At 42.0% G+C, this 17,655-nt stretch overlaps 1 protein-coding gene across 6 annotated transcripts in view; it reads right to left on the reverse strand.

The window, feature by feature from the left end:
* Window positions 1-17,655, reverse strand: part of RNF175 (ring finger protein 175) — a 59,251-nt gene that overhangs the window by 7,716 nt on the left and 33,880 nt on the right. For 5 of the 6 annotated variants that reach the window (XR_011994986.1, XR_011994987.1, XM_072724887.1 and 2 more), the window contains exons 4-8: window positions 17,111-17,265; window positions 12,802-12,909; window positions 9,915-10,035; window positions 5,201-5,334; window positions 2,030-2,131 (exon numbers count right to left, since the gene is read on the reverse strand). Coding sequence is in view for 4 of the 6 variants with exons in the window: in XM_072724887.1 (XP_072580988.1) it covers window positions 2,030-2,131; window positions 5,201-5,334; window positions 9,915-10,035; window positions 12,802-12,909; window positions 17,111-17,265 (620 nt within the window). In the remaining 2 variants the exon portion in view is untranslated. The remainder of the gene's footprint in view (window positions 1-2,029; window positions 2,132-5,200; window positions 5,335-9,914; window positions 10,036-12,801; window positions 12,910-17,110; window positions 17,266-17,655) is intronic. The other variant, XM_072724888.1, reaches the window with a different exon arrangement.

Raw genomic sequence — 17,655 nt, forward strand, 5'->3', positions numbered from 1 at the left:
AGCAATGTTACACACATAAAGGCAAATACTCCCCAAGTAGCTTGCTTTTCTGAGTCTCCAGAGTACATGTAATAATATTCAAAAGTTACAAGAGTACATGTAATACTTAAGAGTTTCTTCTCTCAAGACTGTATAGAGTAACCCATTGCCCTTTGTTATTTACACGATCATTTAAGGCGATATTTATGATCATATTACCACCAATTTTTATAACAAAGATGTATATCCTTTAGCTTCATAAGGTATTAACCAGAAGTGGTTCTCGACTCGGTCGGCCCATATTAGAAGGGACTTCAGGGCAGGTGCGTGAAGAGGAGGGAGGGAGAAGCTGCACACACCTTTAGCCTCGGTTGTGCTTCAGTTACGCTGACTCACTGAGAAAGGCCAGGCCCGTAGATGGAGCTGGTGGCTGCACAGGTGCTCTGCTGCTGTGGCCCTAAGACACAGCCAGCCACGGTGCTGCATCCCCTGCTACCCTAACAGCAAATCTTCCCTTGATTGGCAATTCTCAGAGATGGACGCATTGCTGCCAACAGCCATCGTTAAATCCATGTATAGGGTTGGGGAAGAGTAGGGGAGCAGGGAACAAGGGCGGTATCTCCGTTAGCACTGTAAAATTTAGGTGACTGGTACCTAGAAAGTGTAGTGGCTCTTAGGCGAAGAGAGAGTACTTGGCAGGTTGATGCTGACCTCTCAGTGTTTTCTGCTTAGGGTTGGGATATGTTTTAATCCCATGTCCTAGAGGACATTAAACCTAGAGGTTTAATAGAATATAAACCTAAATAGAATATAAACCTTTTACCCTCCTAGAGGACATATACCATGGTCTTGGGCCAGTGGGGTTGAGGACTAAGTCTTTATAGTCCGCTCTGGATGGGGCCATTGAGGCTTCCTGTGGCCTTAGTTGGAGAAGCATGGTGTCTATAAAAATCCTAGTTGTTGCCATAAGCTGTCTGTAGGTCCTCATTTTCTTTCTTTTTTTAAATTTATTTTTATTTTTTATTATTTTATTTTATTTTTTTTCTCATTTTCTTTCAATATTATTATCCCTCGGGTTTAGCCTAAAACAAGATGAGGATGGTAAGGAATTTAAAAGGCCAAAATACAGGGGGTAAACAACTCTACTCATTTCTGGAAATAATAAAATTTAGTACACCTTCAAAATTCTTTTCCATATTCTAGTTCACATTTGAAGCTTTTGAAATTTCAATTCCAGGGGCACCTGGGTGGCCCAGTCAATTAAGTGTCTGTCTTGGGCTCAGGTCATGATCTTGGGGTCCTGGGAGGGAGGCCTGCCTCAAATCCCACATGAGCTCCCCGCTCAGCAGGGAGTCTGCTTCTCCCTCTACTTCTACTCCTCCTCCTCCACCCCTGCTCCACTCCCTCTCATGCTCTCCCAAATAAATAAATAAACAAAATCTTTTAAAGAAATTTCAATTCCAGTCTACATATTTATCTACCCACCTACTCATTCCATCCACCCATTACCTGTCATCCATCTATCTGCCCATCCATCTATCCATCCATCCATCCATCATCTATTTATATATCTATTATCTATCTATCTATCTATCCATCTATCTATCATCTATCTATCATTTATCAATCACTATCAATCATCTATCATCTATCTATCTATCATCTATCTATCTATCTATCTATTATCTATCTATCTATATCTATCTATCTATCTATCTATCTATCTATCTATCTATCTATCATCTATCTAATCCTTCCATATATTTACCTATCTCTTGCAATATCCCATCACATTTTCACTAAAGCCCTTAGGGTGGAACATATGGAATATGGAGAGCAGAATGTATCTTTTTTGGCACTTAAGTTCCTAGCCAGAGTATTAACATAGGCAGAGGGGAGAAGAGAGCAGTAAGTCATTTTGAAATAAATGGCTAGGGAAAACAAACTTTTTCTGCTAAAACTTTCATGAAGGTAATGAAAATTTTGATTGAAGAATGCATTACCACAAATATTTAAGATAATACTTCACAACTTTTTAAAAAAAGGATACGGGTTACTGATCATCCTCTTCAAATCAACCTTCTCTTTGCAGTAAGGGCAAGTTTGCTTTTTACCAACTATACACCAACCGCGGATGCAGAATTCATGAAAGCTTAGGTATCTCGTTAGGGAAGTTTCTAGATATTAAAGGGCAAGGTCTGCTTCATGATGGCATAATGGAAATGACCCCATCTGCGGGAGGTGGAGGGGGGGAATAGAGGATGAGAATGGCTGTCAGTCATGACTTGATTGTGTGCATCACTATTTAAGGAAGATTCGGCAGGACCACGGAACCCCCAGGGACTGGGAGCTTGCATCAGAGCTGCTATAGCTTTAGGACCCTTCAGAGTTTACATGGCTCCTTGGTTTTGTTCTTGCTTCACTTGATTCTTCCAGGATTTAAAGTAGATAAAGAATATGAAAGTGCCTTTCTACAGTAATACTTTATGTAAATGTATCATGGTGTTTCCCTGCCTCGCTCATCGTGTGTTTCTCATGCATTTACCATAGCACCTCCCTATCCTACTTTTTGGGCATTACTCATTACCTACTGTACTGTGGAATCAGCCTTATCTTAAGGACTTAGGCAAGCTTAGGGAATTTGAAGTCATAAACCGCAAACTTACAGATATTTCTATTAGCTTCATAGTCCTATCTCAAGTTATTTGTTACTGATAAGGAGCCACTTACTTTTAATAGAATATAAACCTAATAAAATTCTGAAACCGTAGGCATTTACAAACTCATTTGCATATATCTCCCTGTCTAGAGAGTTTGGCCCTTTTCCCCTAAAGTTGAGAGCACATCCTATGTTTTCCCACAGCATCAGGGGACCGCTCCTATTAAAGCTCCTATCACATTGTATCATGACATTCAATGAGCATACACGTCTCTCCTGGACTGCATGCTACTTGTGGGACCAGGTCTCATTCTTTTGTTTCCTCAGCACCGTAAACAGTGCCTGAGGGCCTATTTATTAAATAAATGTTTGAATGGATCACTCAAAACCAATTGCTTTTGCAAATACATTTTCTCAGGTTTGACAACATTGTAGATTTGAGCAAAGTGATTAACAGTAGTGAGATCCGTCCTATTGATCCATCCTAGTGGTTTATTTTTTTCTACAGTTGTTGATCTCACTGTGGCTCTCTGGATCCAGATCACAGGACTTTCTGACTAGTCCGCTGTCACCCATGTGAACAGCAATGATGTGGAGGTCTCCTCTCTAACAAGTGGAGGACTGTGAAGTGTAGACAAGTGGAGGCCGTGTACGTAGTTCCTCAATATTAGATCTTCATGCAGCTAAGAGGTTCCACTATTTTATGTTCTTGGAGTTGGGTCACCTTTGCAATAGGCTTGGGTTTATATAAAGTGGTGTACAACAACAAAGATTTTAAACCAAAACCCTTATAGTTCTATATTCAAAAGGGCTGGAGGATGGCCCCATTTTTAGAGAGATACAGAGTTCAGGGGTCCTAGAGACAGCAGTGAAATGTCCACCTCCTCTTTAATAATCTTGGTCTCATCTTCAAAATCTCGATGCTGTAAAGTCTCCAAGCTGTCAGAATTGCTGCAGAGCAATATTCTGATTCTTTCTCCTGCCTCACGTTATTAATATAACTCACATTTGCCTGCTCCTTGCTAACGTGACTCATGCCAAAGTGGGCCATTAGTAATACTCCCTGCAAAGCAAATTCAAAGGTGACTACATTTTAGAGTACATACGCACACATGTACAACAATCCCTAAGTGCTTTTAAAGGTGGAGAGAGAAAATATTTCCACTTGCAAATGGCAGAAGGGGCTCTGTTCCAACATTTGAAAAGTAATCACATTTAAAACTAAGGCCAGATTTGGAAAATTTCTACCAAAGAAGGATAGTTTTTTGGGCAAGTGGTCACACTGAAAAACCACCACAGAATTCTATATGGGTTGTCTTTGTATTTTTTAATCTTAAAATAGTAAGGCTTAAATGTTGGAGTGAGGGCTCCGAGTACGTTTCAGATGCATTTAGTCCACTTTTTAACTCTCGGGATTGAAAAATTGGAATCTGTCCAGATGAAATAGAACGGGATCAGGGGCACTGCACGTCTAGAGTATTAGCGAGCTCGGTGGGCTTCAGAGGCAAAAGATAGATGGTTTAACCACCTGATAATGCCAGAGGTCTGAACTGGGTGTAGAGCAATATTATCAAATTGATATTGTAGCATAAAATAAAGAAAAATGATACCCCGCCCCCCCCCCCGTATTTAGAAAAGAATTAAAATACCGACTGTCGGCCAACCCACACACGACTTTAGTGTCCAGAGTTCCATGCTTAGGCAGCATAAGCTGCTTCGCTCAGGGATCTTGAGCCCAGTGTGTTTCTGCATACTGAGGGCTTCCTCAACAGTCACTGGAATCCCCAAAGAATGCTAGTTTCCAGCCCCAGGCTTGTCTGGTTCCTAACACCTAAAGATCTGTCAGCCACTTGCGGTGGAATTCACAGGCAGAGGAGCCAAGTGGTCCAAGAACTGGGTGTGCAAGTGTTGGTCCCTCTTTCCTACTGCCTGTGGCACTAGCCTCTTTCTACGACCAAAGCTGACACCTGGTTGCCCGCCCGCCCCCCCCCCCCCCCCCCCCCCCCCCCGCCAACTGTTGACACAAGCAGGTTTCTAGGATTATTTCTAAGCAAAGCACACTTTGTTGCATTCAGTCCTGTGAGACTCAGACGCAGACTCCACCTGGATAGTCCTGAGTTCTTCCCTGAACCTGAAACTCCACTTTTTCTCATCCCCAAACCTTTCCCTCCCTGGGCCTTGACGGCTATCTGTCCGCTTACGGTTTGCAAACTTTCCCAGCCAGCATCCGGGCAGAGGATGCAGTTTTCCTGTCCATGTGGCATTAAGATTCATTTTTATAAAGGAAATTACTGGGAGAACTTCACCTCAGTTAGCATTCATTATTCAGCAGGGATTATCAGAAAGTCTCAACAAGACAGGTGGCAGAGGATAAAGGCCTGGGGTTTGAGGATGGCAGTTGAGCAAGCAGAGGAGATGGTGAGCGGGGAGGAGAGGAGGGAGGAGGAAGGGATGAGACGAGCTCCCTGACTTGCCATCTGCCATGACCAACACAGATTCTTTGAAAGTGGCCTCCCATCACTGGCTTGATGAAGCCCATACGGTTTCCTGTGAAAAGGATACACATGATTGCATGAGAGCTGGTAGGTGTTTTCAATGAGTCCTTCCTCATCGAGCTCCACAATGATCTTCTGCCCACAGACGGCGCAGACGTTATCCCCCAAGCTCCTCGTGGGCATCCCACTCATGCTGTAGAACTGTTGGGGGACATGCACAGAGCGCTGTTGGAAAGGCGAGCACGTGCCATGCATACTCCGAACACAGGGAAGCCACTGCCAGGTTTTGGGACAGAGTCTTTACTGCTTCTTCATTGGTCTAGAACTTGAAACACTCTTCCCCAAAGGAATGCTTCAGTGGGGCCAGGGTCTCCAGGCAAAAACCTACTCAACCCCAAGTGGACCCAAGGCACATGGCTAATTATAACTTCCAATTTAATCTTCCCATTGAGGAATCCTTCAAGGGGAAAGGTTTTAATTGAACACCAATAAAAAATAAATTTATTAAAAAATAAAAAATTTTAAAAAAGGGGGGGAAAGGTTTTTATCCAGGGCTATAGTTCAGAGTCACACTGGAAGCTTTTTAAGCTTACCCATACCCCGACTCTTCCTCTTATTCTGGAGATTGATTCACACACAGATCTGGGGTAAGCTGAGGCATCTCCATATTTTTTAATTCCCATGTGATGAGAAGGAGCACACAGATTAATCCCACTGGGAGGCGATGTTTTTAGAGTTCTAACTTGGGATACCTCTATCTTTCCAGTACTGTGGATGAAGAGTGATTATTGCTTTTTTTTAAAAGATAAATATTCATTTAATATTTGTTTTAAATAGAAGATAGGAAGATAATACAAGTCCCCATATACCATGTACCTTGTTTCCCCTATTATTAACCTCTAACATTAGTACGGTACCTTCATCACAATCAATGAACCAACATTGACACTAATTATGAAATAAAGTACATACTTGATGCAGATTACTTAGGGTTTTTGTTGTTGTTGTTGTTGTTAATCTAAAGTCTTTATTCTGTTCCAGAATCTCATCTAGGATACCACTTAGTCGTTATGTTTCCTTAGGCTCCTTTTGGTTATGGTGGCTTCTCAGACTTTGCTTTTTTTCCTATGACTTTGACAGTGTAGGGGAGTATTTGTGGAATGTCCCTCAGTTGCAACTTAACTGGTGTTTTTCTCTTCATTACACTGAGTGTGGGTTTTAGGGAAGGAGACAATAAAGGTGACATTCTTATCACACCACAGCGAGGTACTCTTTCTTTGACTCCTCCTTGTTCTGTACTCTTTGGAAGGAAATCACCATGAGCAGCCCATTCATAAGGAGGGGGTCGGCTATGCTCTATCTCAGTGTCAGTGAGGTTTCTCTAGAAAAAAGGAAACCATGGTGTGTGTGTGTGTGCGTATCTAGACTAGTGTTTGACTATTTGATCAGACAATTGAGCACCATAACCTACCCAAGTTGACACAAAAAACTTAACCACACAACCTACTTATGGTTGGAGTATCTACATAAATTATGTGGAATTCTTCTGAATAAGAGATTTGTTTGTTCTCCTCCATTTATTCATTCATGTCATATGGACTCTTGATATTTATTTTATACTTTGTTATAACCCAGTGCTGCTGCTGCTGCTGCTACTGCTGCTGCTATTTTGTTGTACAGATTGTTCCAGCTTGGGACAGATTGGGAGGTTTTTCAGTATCTCTTTGACTTTCCCTCATCTTTGTGTGTGTGGTTTTTTTTTTTTTTTTTTTTGTGGTTTGGTTTTTTGAGCACTTCCTTAACTTCTGGAAATACAAGATACTCCAGGTTCAATTGAATGTTCCTGCCAAGACCTAGAATCAACTATTTCTCCAGGAAGCCCTGGTTCCTTTTATTGTACAATGGTATTAGAAAAGATCTGGGCACGAGGTGTGCTCCTTGTTACTGGGGTGTCATTGCTTTAGGGCTTCTTAGCTAACAGAGCAAGGAAATATATATGTATATACTAACTCATGTTTATAACATAGCAATAGACAGTCCTTTATGTGTCCATCTATGTTAAGACACATATAATCTATATTAAGCTAAACATGAGTTCAGATTGAAGTCTTTAACTCTTATCCATTACCACATGGATCATTCTAGCCTTCTCTCCTTACCTGTTTGGAACCCTCTGGAGTGAGAAACATAGCTCCCAGTAAGGGCTCTCCACTTACGTAGCCGTGCAATTCCAGAATACATGTAGAGCAGTGTCAGGATTGTCACCCATAGTCACCCATAGCCCTGAGGGAAACCACTGTATGAACTAGAGTACAGAGCTTATGTTCAGTTCCTTTGCTTTTAATCTTAGATTTCTGCTCATTTCAAAGGTACTCAGATCTGCACTTTCTTTTCCTACTTCCTTCACTGTGGTTATTTCATGTATTTGTAATACACTTAGATTCCTTGGTCACAGTCTACATTCTTTCCTAGAATTCTCTTACATCTTAAATGATTTTCTGGATTTGTATACATTGTTTCCCCCTCTCTGCTTCAAAATACTATTGATTTTGACAAATGGATAGTGTCGTGTATTTACCATTACAGTGTCATACCGAATAATTTCACTGCCCTAAAAAATTCCTTGTATTTCACCTATTCAACACTGCTCCCTCCCTAGGCCCCTGGCAACCACTGACCTGTTTACTATCTCCGTAGTTGTACCTTTTCCAAAATGTCATATAAATGGAATCATACTATGTAGCCTTTTCGGACTGCCTTCTTCCACTTAGCAATATGTATTTACAGTTCATCCGTGTTCTTGCATGGCCTGATAGCTCATTCCTTTTCCTGAGGAGATTTAAAACAAAGCAGATGCATTGGCTCCACTTCCAGAGATTCTGACTTAATTAGTCTGGTGTGGGGCTTAGGCACTGGTGTGAGAATGGAAATTGTTCCTCCTTTGCCTCCTCCTTACCTCTGTCATAGGCCTGTGTACAAACTTGCACACACACACACACACACACACACACACACACACACACCATTAGTTGAAGTCAATGGTGGTTATGCCAATGCTTGGAGCAGTGGGTTTTATATATTTGGTAGATGGAGTTAAGATGACAAAGGATGACAAGAAGTTGAAAACTTCTGAGGTGGGATCAGATGAGAAGTCTCCAGAAAGTGCTTAAAAACTTGTCTTGGGAGGTTGAATCTCTTCTTCCTGGCCCCCTGGAGGACAGAGGACATACAACTCTTCTCCTTGTCTTCTGTCCATAAACAAGTACAAGAGGCTTTGGGGATTTTTTAAGGAGTATGGCTTTTGGCTTTTGCTGGAGGAAGTAGGAGTGGAAATATTCCCTCCCATGCGCACCATAAACATCAGAAAAAAAAAGGCAGTTGTCCTGTAGATGACACATGGCAGAGGAATCCCAAAAGGCATTTTGTTCCAGCATTTCACCACAGAAGTCGTATGCCAGGCTATCAGAAAAGAATAAGATAGAACCTACAGAAATGGAGAAGGGCAGATGCGATGGGAATGGAGTTTGGGTCATGTCTACTTAGTCTCACCCCATAAATGGAGAGAGAGAGAAGAACAGTCCTTGACACTCACACTAGCTTTTCCATTTCATATCTGTTGTGTACCAAGGGACCGGTTGAGGACAGAGACATGAAATTCTTGAAACCACTGGGTCATCCCTGGAGCCCCTGTAAATTTTAAGGAGATATGCATGTCTCAGACATAGATGAATGTTGCTAATACCTGAATCTGGAATACATCTAACCAGAAAGTATGTCTATTTGGAGTTTTAATCATAAAAGAGTATTTAAAAAAGATGTTAGGGATATTTTTAAAATTCTAGCGACCAACATACAGTCAGAATATATTTAGCAGTTTTTGTATCTTCTACTTCTTCTAATGCTATATGATGATAACTGATCTTTATGAAGAGTAACCCGGAGGCACTGATTGATTCCAAAGTGCTTTATGTGCATCAAATATGACTTTCTGTATTAGGCCCATACCAAGGTTTTTGTTATTATTGAATTTTTACTAATCCTTTCTTTCTTTTCTTCTTTCTTTCTTTCTTCTTTCTTTCTTTCTTTCTTTCTTTCTTTCTTTCTTCTTTCTTTCTTTCTTTCTTTCTTTTTTCTCCTTCCTTCCTTCCTTCCTTCCTTCCTTCCTTCCTTCCTTCCTTTCTTTCTTTCTTTCTTTCTTTCTTTCTTTCTTTCTTTCTTTCTTTCTTTTCTTTTCTTTTTCTTTTCTTGCTTTCATGGAACCCAGTCTCACAACTGTAAGACCATGACCTGAGCTGAAATCAAGAGTTGGACGCTTAACTCACTGAGCCACCCAGGTGCCCCTACTAATCCTTTCAATATTGACAATTGGAGTATGCTACATAAGGTTGCTTTCAAATAATTATTTTATTTAGTAAGAGGCCTTTGGGGGCACCTGGCTGGCCAACTCAGTAGAGTATGTGAGTCTTGATCTCAGGGTTGTGAGTTTGAGCCCCACGTTGTGTGTAGAGGTCACTTAAACATAAATAGATAGATAAATAAATAGATAAATAAAGAAATAAATAAATAAGATGAGATCCTTGTTTCCCAATCACTTTATAGAAATAAGAAGTATATTTTCTAACGCATTAGCAAAGATAATTTTTGGTGCCAGGAGAATCAGGGAGCAGTTGGCCTGGGAGAACCAAAAAAGACATGTATTTCTGAAAATGGATACAAATATGTAAGATGAGACCAAATCTCCGTGTGCTGTGGTGGTTTCAGAGAATGAGAACAACACTTACCCCTATTGTAGAAGCCATATAATCCGAACAGATCTCTGCAAAATCTCTTCCCATTACTCCATAGTAGAGGCCATAGAACAAGGACACAATGCCAAAATCCATGGAATCTCTAGCCTTGATTCTATTGAAAACAAGAGTGTAAGGAAATAAGAATGTGGGATTTAGGGAGCTCGGGAAGACTGCAGCTTAGAAGAAATTTCCTGCCATAGTATCTAACAGAAACTTGGGAGTGATTTTTTTAATGGATTTTTTAAAATCCCCTCCCCCCTTTTTTAAAAGAATTTTAAAATTCTCTAAATTCCCCTGAAACTTGACTACTTAGTGGTAAGTGGACAAAGTAATTCTTGAGAGGGTCTTCTAACTAGTGGTTCTCAAGCTGAGCTATGCAAAGAAAAGCCTGGGTAGCTTGTAAAACTGCTCATCTGCCCCTTGCACCCCAGGCCCATGACATCAGATTCTCTGGGGGTAGGGCCTGTGCAGCAATATTTTTGGAACCTCTCCAGATCCCAGGTGACTCTAGTGGGCAGCTAACATTAAGAACTTCTTTAATAGAGCAGTGGTTCTCAGCCCTAGATATAGATTAGAATTAACCTCGGGGAGATTTAAGACTCCACTGATTAGGAGCTGTAATGTAAGTGGCTTGGGGTGGAGTCCACACAACAGTGCTTTTTAGAAGCTCCTCAGATTGGGATTTCTTGTTATCAAATTTAGATTTTACAGACTGTTTTCAAATACTTCACTTACCTAGCAAATACTTGAGGTAGATAAGATTATCCTCATTTTGCATTTGAAAAAATGGAGATTTAGAAAAAAACGATTTGCTTATCATGACAATTGGTACAAAACAAAACCAGGGATCGAGCTCCAATTTTGAGGCCCTTCACTACAGTGTCATAGTTGCCATATATTAATTAGAGAAAAAATTTTGCAAGTTGGATCATATTTCAAATACGGTAGGATTCTCTATGATACACCCCACCTCATTTTTAAGGGGAATATTTCTTTCTTTTTTTTTTGGAATATTTCTTTAAAAAGTGAATAATCAGCCCCTAATTTAATTAGCCCCTAATTTAATGAATCTTAATCATAGTACATATGGTTTGCTGTATCTGTCAACAGTTTCAAATATTAGCCCTGGCCAGATCTGATTGAGTCAGGCAGTGAGTAGGGAGTGGAGGGGAGCTGGGTAGCCCCTCTATGGACACTATCTGGTTGTTTTGTGCTCTGTTATTTGAGGAGGAAGGAGTAAAGGCAGATTGCTTTGCAGACTTAGAGGTACAGATCTTTTGGTAATGTGAATTGGGAATTCCAACACAAATAGTGGCTTTATTCTTTCAAGATTTGCCTGGGTTTATTTGAGAACTGGGGCAGTGGGGAGGAATAAAGATTCTCTCCAGGTTCGGAGAAGGATGTATTATGATCTTACTGATAAAAAGTATAGTGACAGATTTGTGGTTCCACAGAAAATAATTTTAAAACAGTGATAATCAATAACAGTAAAAAACAATTCCTTGCCAGACTGAAGGGTTAAGTTCTTGGTAAACCTCATTGTAAGAGGAGTCATGGCTGAGGATCTTAAAATCTTATGGACAATAGTCTTGGGACAACTATAGGCTCAGTGATTTCATACAGCCCTTATAAATATTTTTACAGTCACTAATGTAAAGTTATGTAGACAGTACGCTGAAAAAAGAATTCAGTATCTTTCTATATGCAAAATAATATGGAAATCATAGGTGTGTACATTTACTTTCTATCCCTTTCCCGCTAGAAAAGGGTGGGAGCTCCTGCTCTGAAAGTGTCATGAAATGCTTATAAAATCAGTAATGTTGCCATAGAAGAGTCTTTCCCCTCAGAGCTGACAACCCCATCCAACTGCCTTCCCTATTTTATGAGCTAAGGGTCACCGATCTGTGCCCCTATATTTCTGTTAAGTTCCCAGACACTTAGAGGAACTTCAATGTGAGAGCTATTCTGAGGAATTTTTTATTTGAGCTGCTTTCCATAGCTGGGTGGTAGGTCTCAAATCCCCTTTTCAGACCACAGGGTGATGACACAGCCATTGCTCTGCCCACGAGTACCTCATCGGCAACACATCAGTAACCAACTTTCTAGTGGGTGCTCTGTTCTGAGTTATAATTATCCTGATTTCCTTGATTGCTCCCAAGACGAAATTTCTTGCTCTGTTATCTCCTTACTCCTCATTCAAGTTCTAAGCACTTAGTTTTGTCCTTTTCTGACTGCCCTAAGCAAAAGGGATTTCATGGGTAGCAGAAACAAAATTCTAGAGCAGTGCTATTCATGGCAATATAGAAATCTAGATTAAAAATTTCCTAATAGTCACATTAAAAAGAAACACAAAATAATTTCACTAATACATCCCAAATGCTGTATTTCAACAGTCAATATAAAAAATTCTTTTTCATACTTTGACATGTGTATTTTATAGTTACAGATAATTTTATTTCATAATTTAGGTGCTCAACGATCACACGATCTATCGTATACTGCACCAGACAGCGTAGTTCTAGAGGTTTTAAGGAAGAAGATATATACAAGGATATGATGCTTCAGAATTTTATGGAGGCGAAATTTGTAGTTCAGTCAGAATTACTCTACCACAAATGTAGCCTGTTTTTAATGGTGATCTTTAAAATATGCCTATCAAGTATGGATTTTCTTTAAAGCTTACAATTTTTTTGAAAATTTTTCTTCTCTAGGGTTTCCTCTTATACTTTTCTAGCAGTTTCCACCAATGATGTCTACTACAAACAATGTGGGCCTGGAACATCACAGGGCCAAATGATTTCAGATACAGAGAATGCGACCAGGTGAATGTTGCAAACGAGGGCTTGCAGATATTAAGATCTTAACTAGAGATACTTACTTGAAAAATAAATTGAATCCACACATCGTGAACATGATAGCCAAATAGCCCACAACACCAAATGCATAGCTGAGTTTGTAGATTAGAAGAAACCATTTGTAGACCAATCTGTGGAGTGTAAAATGGGGAGAAAAACAGAACATGATACATTAGAAAGTATTTTATCTTTTTCAAACATTTTTGTAAGTCAGTTTTTAATTTCTAGAATTCTGTTTATTATGTAATATACATAGCATAGATTATATCAGCTAAACTCAATAATAATCTATAGTTTTAAAAAATTTTTATTTATTTATTCATGACAGACACAGAGAGAGAGAGAAAGAGAGAGAGAGGCAGAGACACAGGCAGAGGGAGGAGCAGACTCCATGCAGGGAGCTGGACGTGAGACTCGATCCCGGGGCTCCAGGATCACACCCCAGGCCACCGGGGCTGCCCAATAATCTATAGGTTTAATGTATCTGTACTATATACATAGTATGCACGTGCAAATACAGTTTCATTGTAACTTATCTGCGTTCCTCATGTAAGAGTGGCCTTCGGGGATGGTTTCTCTGCCTGGGACCCTGCCTCCCCTTCTTCTCTTGTTTGGCCCCAGGGTTAGCTTAGAGTGGTTTTGGCAAGAGTAGCTTGGAGGTAAGGAAAAGATGAGCAGAGAAGTCAAGGGGGGGGACCTCCTCCCCCAGGAGTTTTTCTGCACAGCTGCACCTGCTGCCCCTCAAACCCCAGCCCCAGGGCAGATGGCAGCCATGGTGGGCTCAGCCTCATCCCAACTCCCCCCACTCACACAGCCCCTCCTCCAGCCCCGGGGTGGAATCACCAGTGAGCCTCAGGCGGGGTTTCTCCTGCTGTGTGCATGGGGCCTCTGTGCACCCAGCAAGTACCATGACCACTCTTAAAGGCTTTGCCTTTTCCCACGGGCTCCAAGTGAAGAAGTGGGAGATGGGGATAGAGAGGAAGGGTGTAGATGATCTCCAAGGGAGCCGCACACCCTGTTTGTTTCCCTTATCCCTGGTGGTAAGAGCCCTTAGAAACACCCCAGAAGGGGCCGCGTGGCTGCTGCATGCCTGGGAGCATGTGGGGGAGGCTGGGAGCCCAGATCCATCCGTCCTGTGCCCCCGGTACAAGAAGGGGGGTGGAGAAAGGAGCAGCTGGATGCCGTCCTGGTGCTGGGAGAGAAGAAGGGGGGTGGCTGACGGCTGCTCCTGAGCAGGTCTCCCACCATCCCACTTCTTCCCAGGGGTAGCCGTGCTCCCAAGGCTCACGCTCTGGGGTATTGCCCAGGTAAGGTCTCCACGTTAGTTTAAAAGATCTACGCCCCACTTCATTGAATTCTGGTCAGAAGGGACCTTCTGGAACACGGTGCTTTAAATGGGGGTTCGCGGGCGGGCCTGAGACCTGGGTTGTCAGGCACCTCGCCCTGGGAAAGGCTCCCCGGGTTGGGGTCGGGGGCCGCGCCTCCTGCGGCAGGTGCAACCCTGCCGGGTGGGGGGACCCTGCGGCCTGTGGGTCAAGGCGCTCCTGGCCATCGTCCCCTCCACGAGGGGGGCCTTTCTGCCCCCCAAGCGACTCCCTTTGATCCGCAGGCGCTGGGCCGCTGGCTCGCTGCTCGGGGCAGCCGGCCGGGGCTTGCTGTCGCTAGAAGGGGGGATGGGGGCAGCGCCCCGGTGGGGGTCCCCCGACTCCACGAGCCCTCTGCCCCCGGAGGGGCTCCTCTCAAGGCTATGCCGGCGCCTGGCTCTTCCTGACTCTACCTGCGCCGCTTCTCTGGGCCAAGAAGCCACCTGTGAAGTCACGAAGGCCACATCAGTATTTTTTTTTTTTTTAAGATTTTATTTATTTATTCTTGAGAGAGAGAGAGAGAGGCAGAGACCCAGACAGAGGGAGAAGCAGGCCCCATGCAGGGAGCCCGACACGGGATTCGATCCCGGGACCCCAGGATCAGGCCCTTGGCTGAAGACCGTGCTAACCGCTGGGCCACCCGGGCTGCCCGGGTCACATCATTATTACAGACAGGCTAGATACTCCCAAATCCCCTCCACCCCCAAATCCTCCTGCCTACTGGGGGCACAGGTGTCCAGGGCACTGGGAGCCCAGAACTCCCTCACTCCCCAGATTACAGCCGGAAGGTGAGCGCCTTAGAGCAGCCTCCAGAAGGACAGCTTGGCCTGGAACTGATGGCACCAGGCTCAGCTCTTTGTGGCCAGCGTGTGGCCTGTTTGGGGGCCTGAATCCTGCTGCAGGAGAGAAGAAACTCACTCCACTTCTTTGTTATTCTGACCCACAGCCAGGGGGAGGAACAGCTGGTTTTTAAACCCCACCGTGGGGGGAACCACTCCTCCTGGGCTTGCTTTTGCACCTTGCCGATTTGCTCGGATCAGTTTTCCCAGCCTGTAATGAAATCTTGTTCCAAATGGAAAATCGCTAAGAAGTGACTTACCTATAATATGATGATCAAAGAAAGATCCATAAAGATCTTTAGGGCCTGCTACCTCTCACAAACAGGAGCTTCTTTACCCAGAAGAAATAGGGTCCTAATTAGCCTTTCCCATTGTTGGCTCTTCACATGGTGGCTAGGTCTTTCTTTAAGGGTTAATGAGGTGTGCAGGCGGGAGAAGCTGACCTGGGTAGACTGTGGGCCCCAGAAGGAGACGGCCGGGCCCCTGGCCATCTGAGGTAAATGAGGCATGGAGTGTAACAAGGCAGCAGTTGGATATTTCTTGCCATGAAGTTCCTCTGCACTGAATGAGCTGACATGCACAGAAATACTGTGTTTAACTAGAACAATTCATTCTACAGTGGAGAAGCAAACTATTCTCACTGAAATACAATATAGGTTATATCTAGGGAATGAAAACAAGTACATTTTGAGTCATACAAAATTTGGATTACTATCACAAGTCTTAAATAACTTACAACATTTTTTAAGAAGGAGAAAGTGTTCTGTATGTCCATGTGCTGATGGGGAGACTAGGCCATACAAAGGCTGTCTAAAACCCCAACTTGGCTAGTTTAGGAAGTCTCCTAACACCACCCCAAAGCTCTTCCCATAATTAATTAATTAATTAAATTAATTTTAATTTTAATTAGTTAAAATTTATTTTATTTTATTTTTTTTAAATTTTATTTATTTATTTATTTATGATAGTCACAGAGAGAGAGAGAGAGGCAGAGACACAGGCGGAGGGAGAAGCAGGCTCCATGCACCGGGAGCCTGATGTGGGATTCGATCCCGGGTCTCCAGGATCGCGCCCTGGGCCAAAGGCAGGCGCCAAACCGCTGCGCCACCCAGGGATCCCAATTAGTTAAAATTTAAATGAAAATATCAACCTGAATTCATTTACTTGAATGTTAATCTTTTCTTTTAATTATTTTTTTAAGCAAGCTCTACATCCAACATGGGGCTTGAACTCATCAAGAGTCGCATGCTCTTCTGATTGAGCCAGCCAAGAGTCCCTTGAATATTAATCTTTATCATTACATTTATTTATCTGATTTTTCTCACTGCATATTTTTTCTTCTCCAGAGTGGAAGGAAAAGTTGGTATTTGTCTCTCCCACTCTTTTAGAGGATTAAGAATGGCCAAATAATCATAAAAGCATTTCACAGGAGCTTATGATTTATTCTTCAACAGAGATCAAAATTTGACATTGTCTTATTACCATGTAACACTTTGTACATTTTTCCCTTTATCCTACTTCAGGTTTATCTAGATTCAGATTCAGATCTTATCTACAGGACAAGGAGAGTGAAAGCAAACTGGTGGGTACATTATGAAGTTTGTAAGCACTTTGGAAAGATTTGTAGATGATGTGATCGAATCATAGCAATGTCAAGAGGTTGGCAACGGTAATTAAGATGATCACCAGAATATTAAAGCATCATTTGTTATGAGAGGAATAAGTTGTCCATTACTTATGATTTATCTAACATAAAATACATACATAGTTGTTAGAAATATAAGCATCTAACTCTCGCTCTATTATAACATGTGTGTGACCCAACTTATAACAAAATGCTGAGCTAAAAATAAATATGCAAACAGTGTTCTAGAAGGTTTAATCAATACTTTCACTTCTCTTTCTTCTGGCTTTTATTAGTAGCTGATGTAATATATTTTACCTGTATGTCTGAATTGTCATTAAATAATGAACATCATCCAACAGCAGTATAGCTAATATCCAGTTTTGTTACTGGAGGCAAAAAAGTGTAATCCCCTCCTCTCCCATCTGGGAAAATGGAATTAAAGCTTACTTCTTAGTGCTTACAATAAGAAGGACATCAAGGAAGGAGGAAATGGAATACATACCGTGGTGTTCTCCCTGAGAGGGGTTTTCGGGTAGCTCTGAAGAGGATGTAACTGGTAATAGCTGAGAACATTCCCCACATAGACAGAAACCGCCACCAGTAAAGTTTTATCGTGAAATACAGAGGGACAACCCACATCTGCAACAGTGTCACCAGCTGTTGGAAAAATGAACAGAAAGTCTCTTTCAATGACTGAGGGCCGGGAATGTTATGTCCACTATTAAATGATTCAGAAGCTACTCTTGGGGGGAAACCATCCTCACCATCCCGCCTGGCACATGCAACTGGTTCACCATCCAGCTATGAGCTCTTCTATACATGCAAAGTTTTGGAGGGACTTGGTGTGATCATCTGAACATTCATATGGGAAAGAATCCAAAATATTATTCTTTTTTTTTGTTTGTTTTTTGTTTTTTGTTTTTGTTTTTGTTGTTGTTGTTGCTTCTTTTCTCCTGGATAGTTCAGGTGAAAACAACTTTGGGCTTTAAAAGCTATGTGATTTTGAGCAAATGAACCTCACTTTTGTTGTAAAATTGGAGATAAAAA

This window comes from Vulpes vulpes, chromosome 10, assembly GCF_048418805.1.
Source record: "Vulpes vulpes isolate BD-2025 chromosome 10, VulVul3, whole genome shotgun sequence".
NCBI lineage: Eukaryota > Metazoa > Chordata > Mammalia > Carnivora > Canidae > Vulpes > Vulpes vulpes.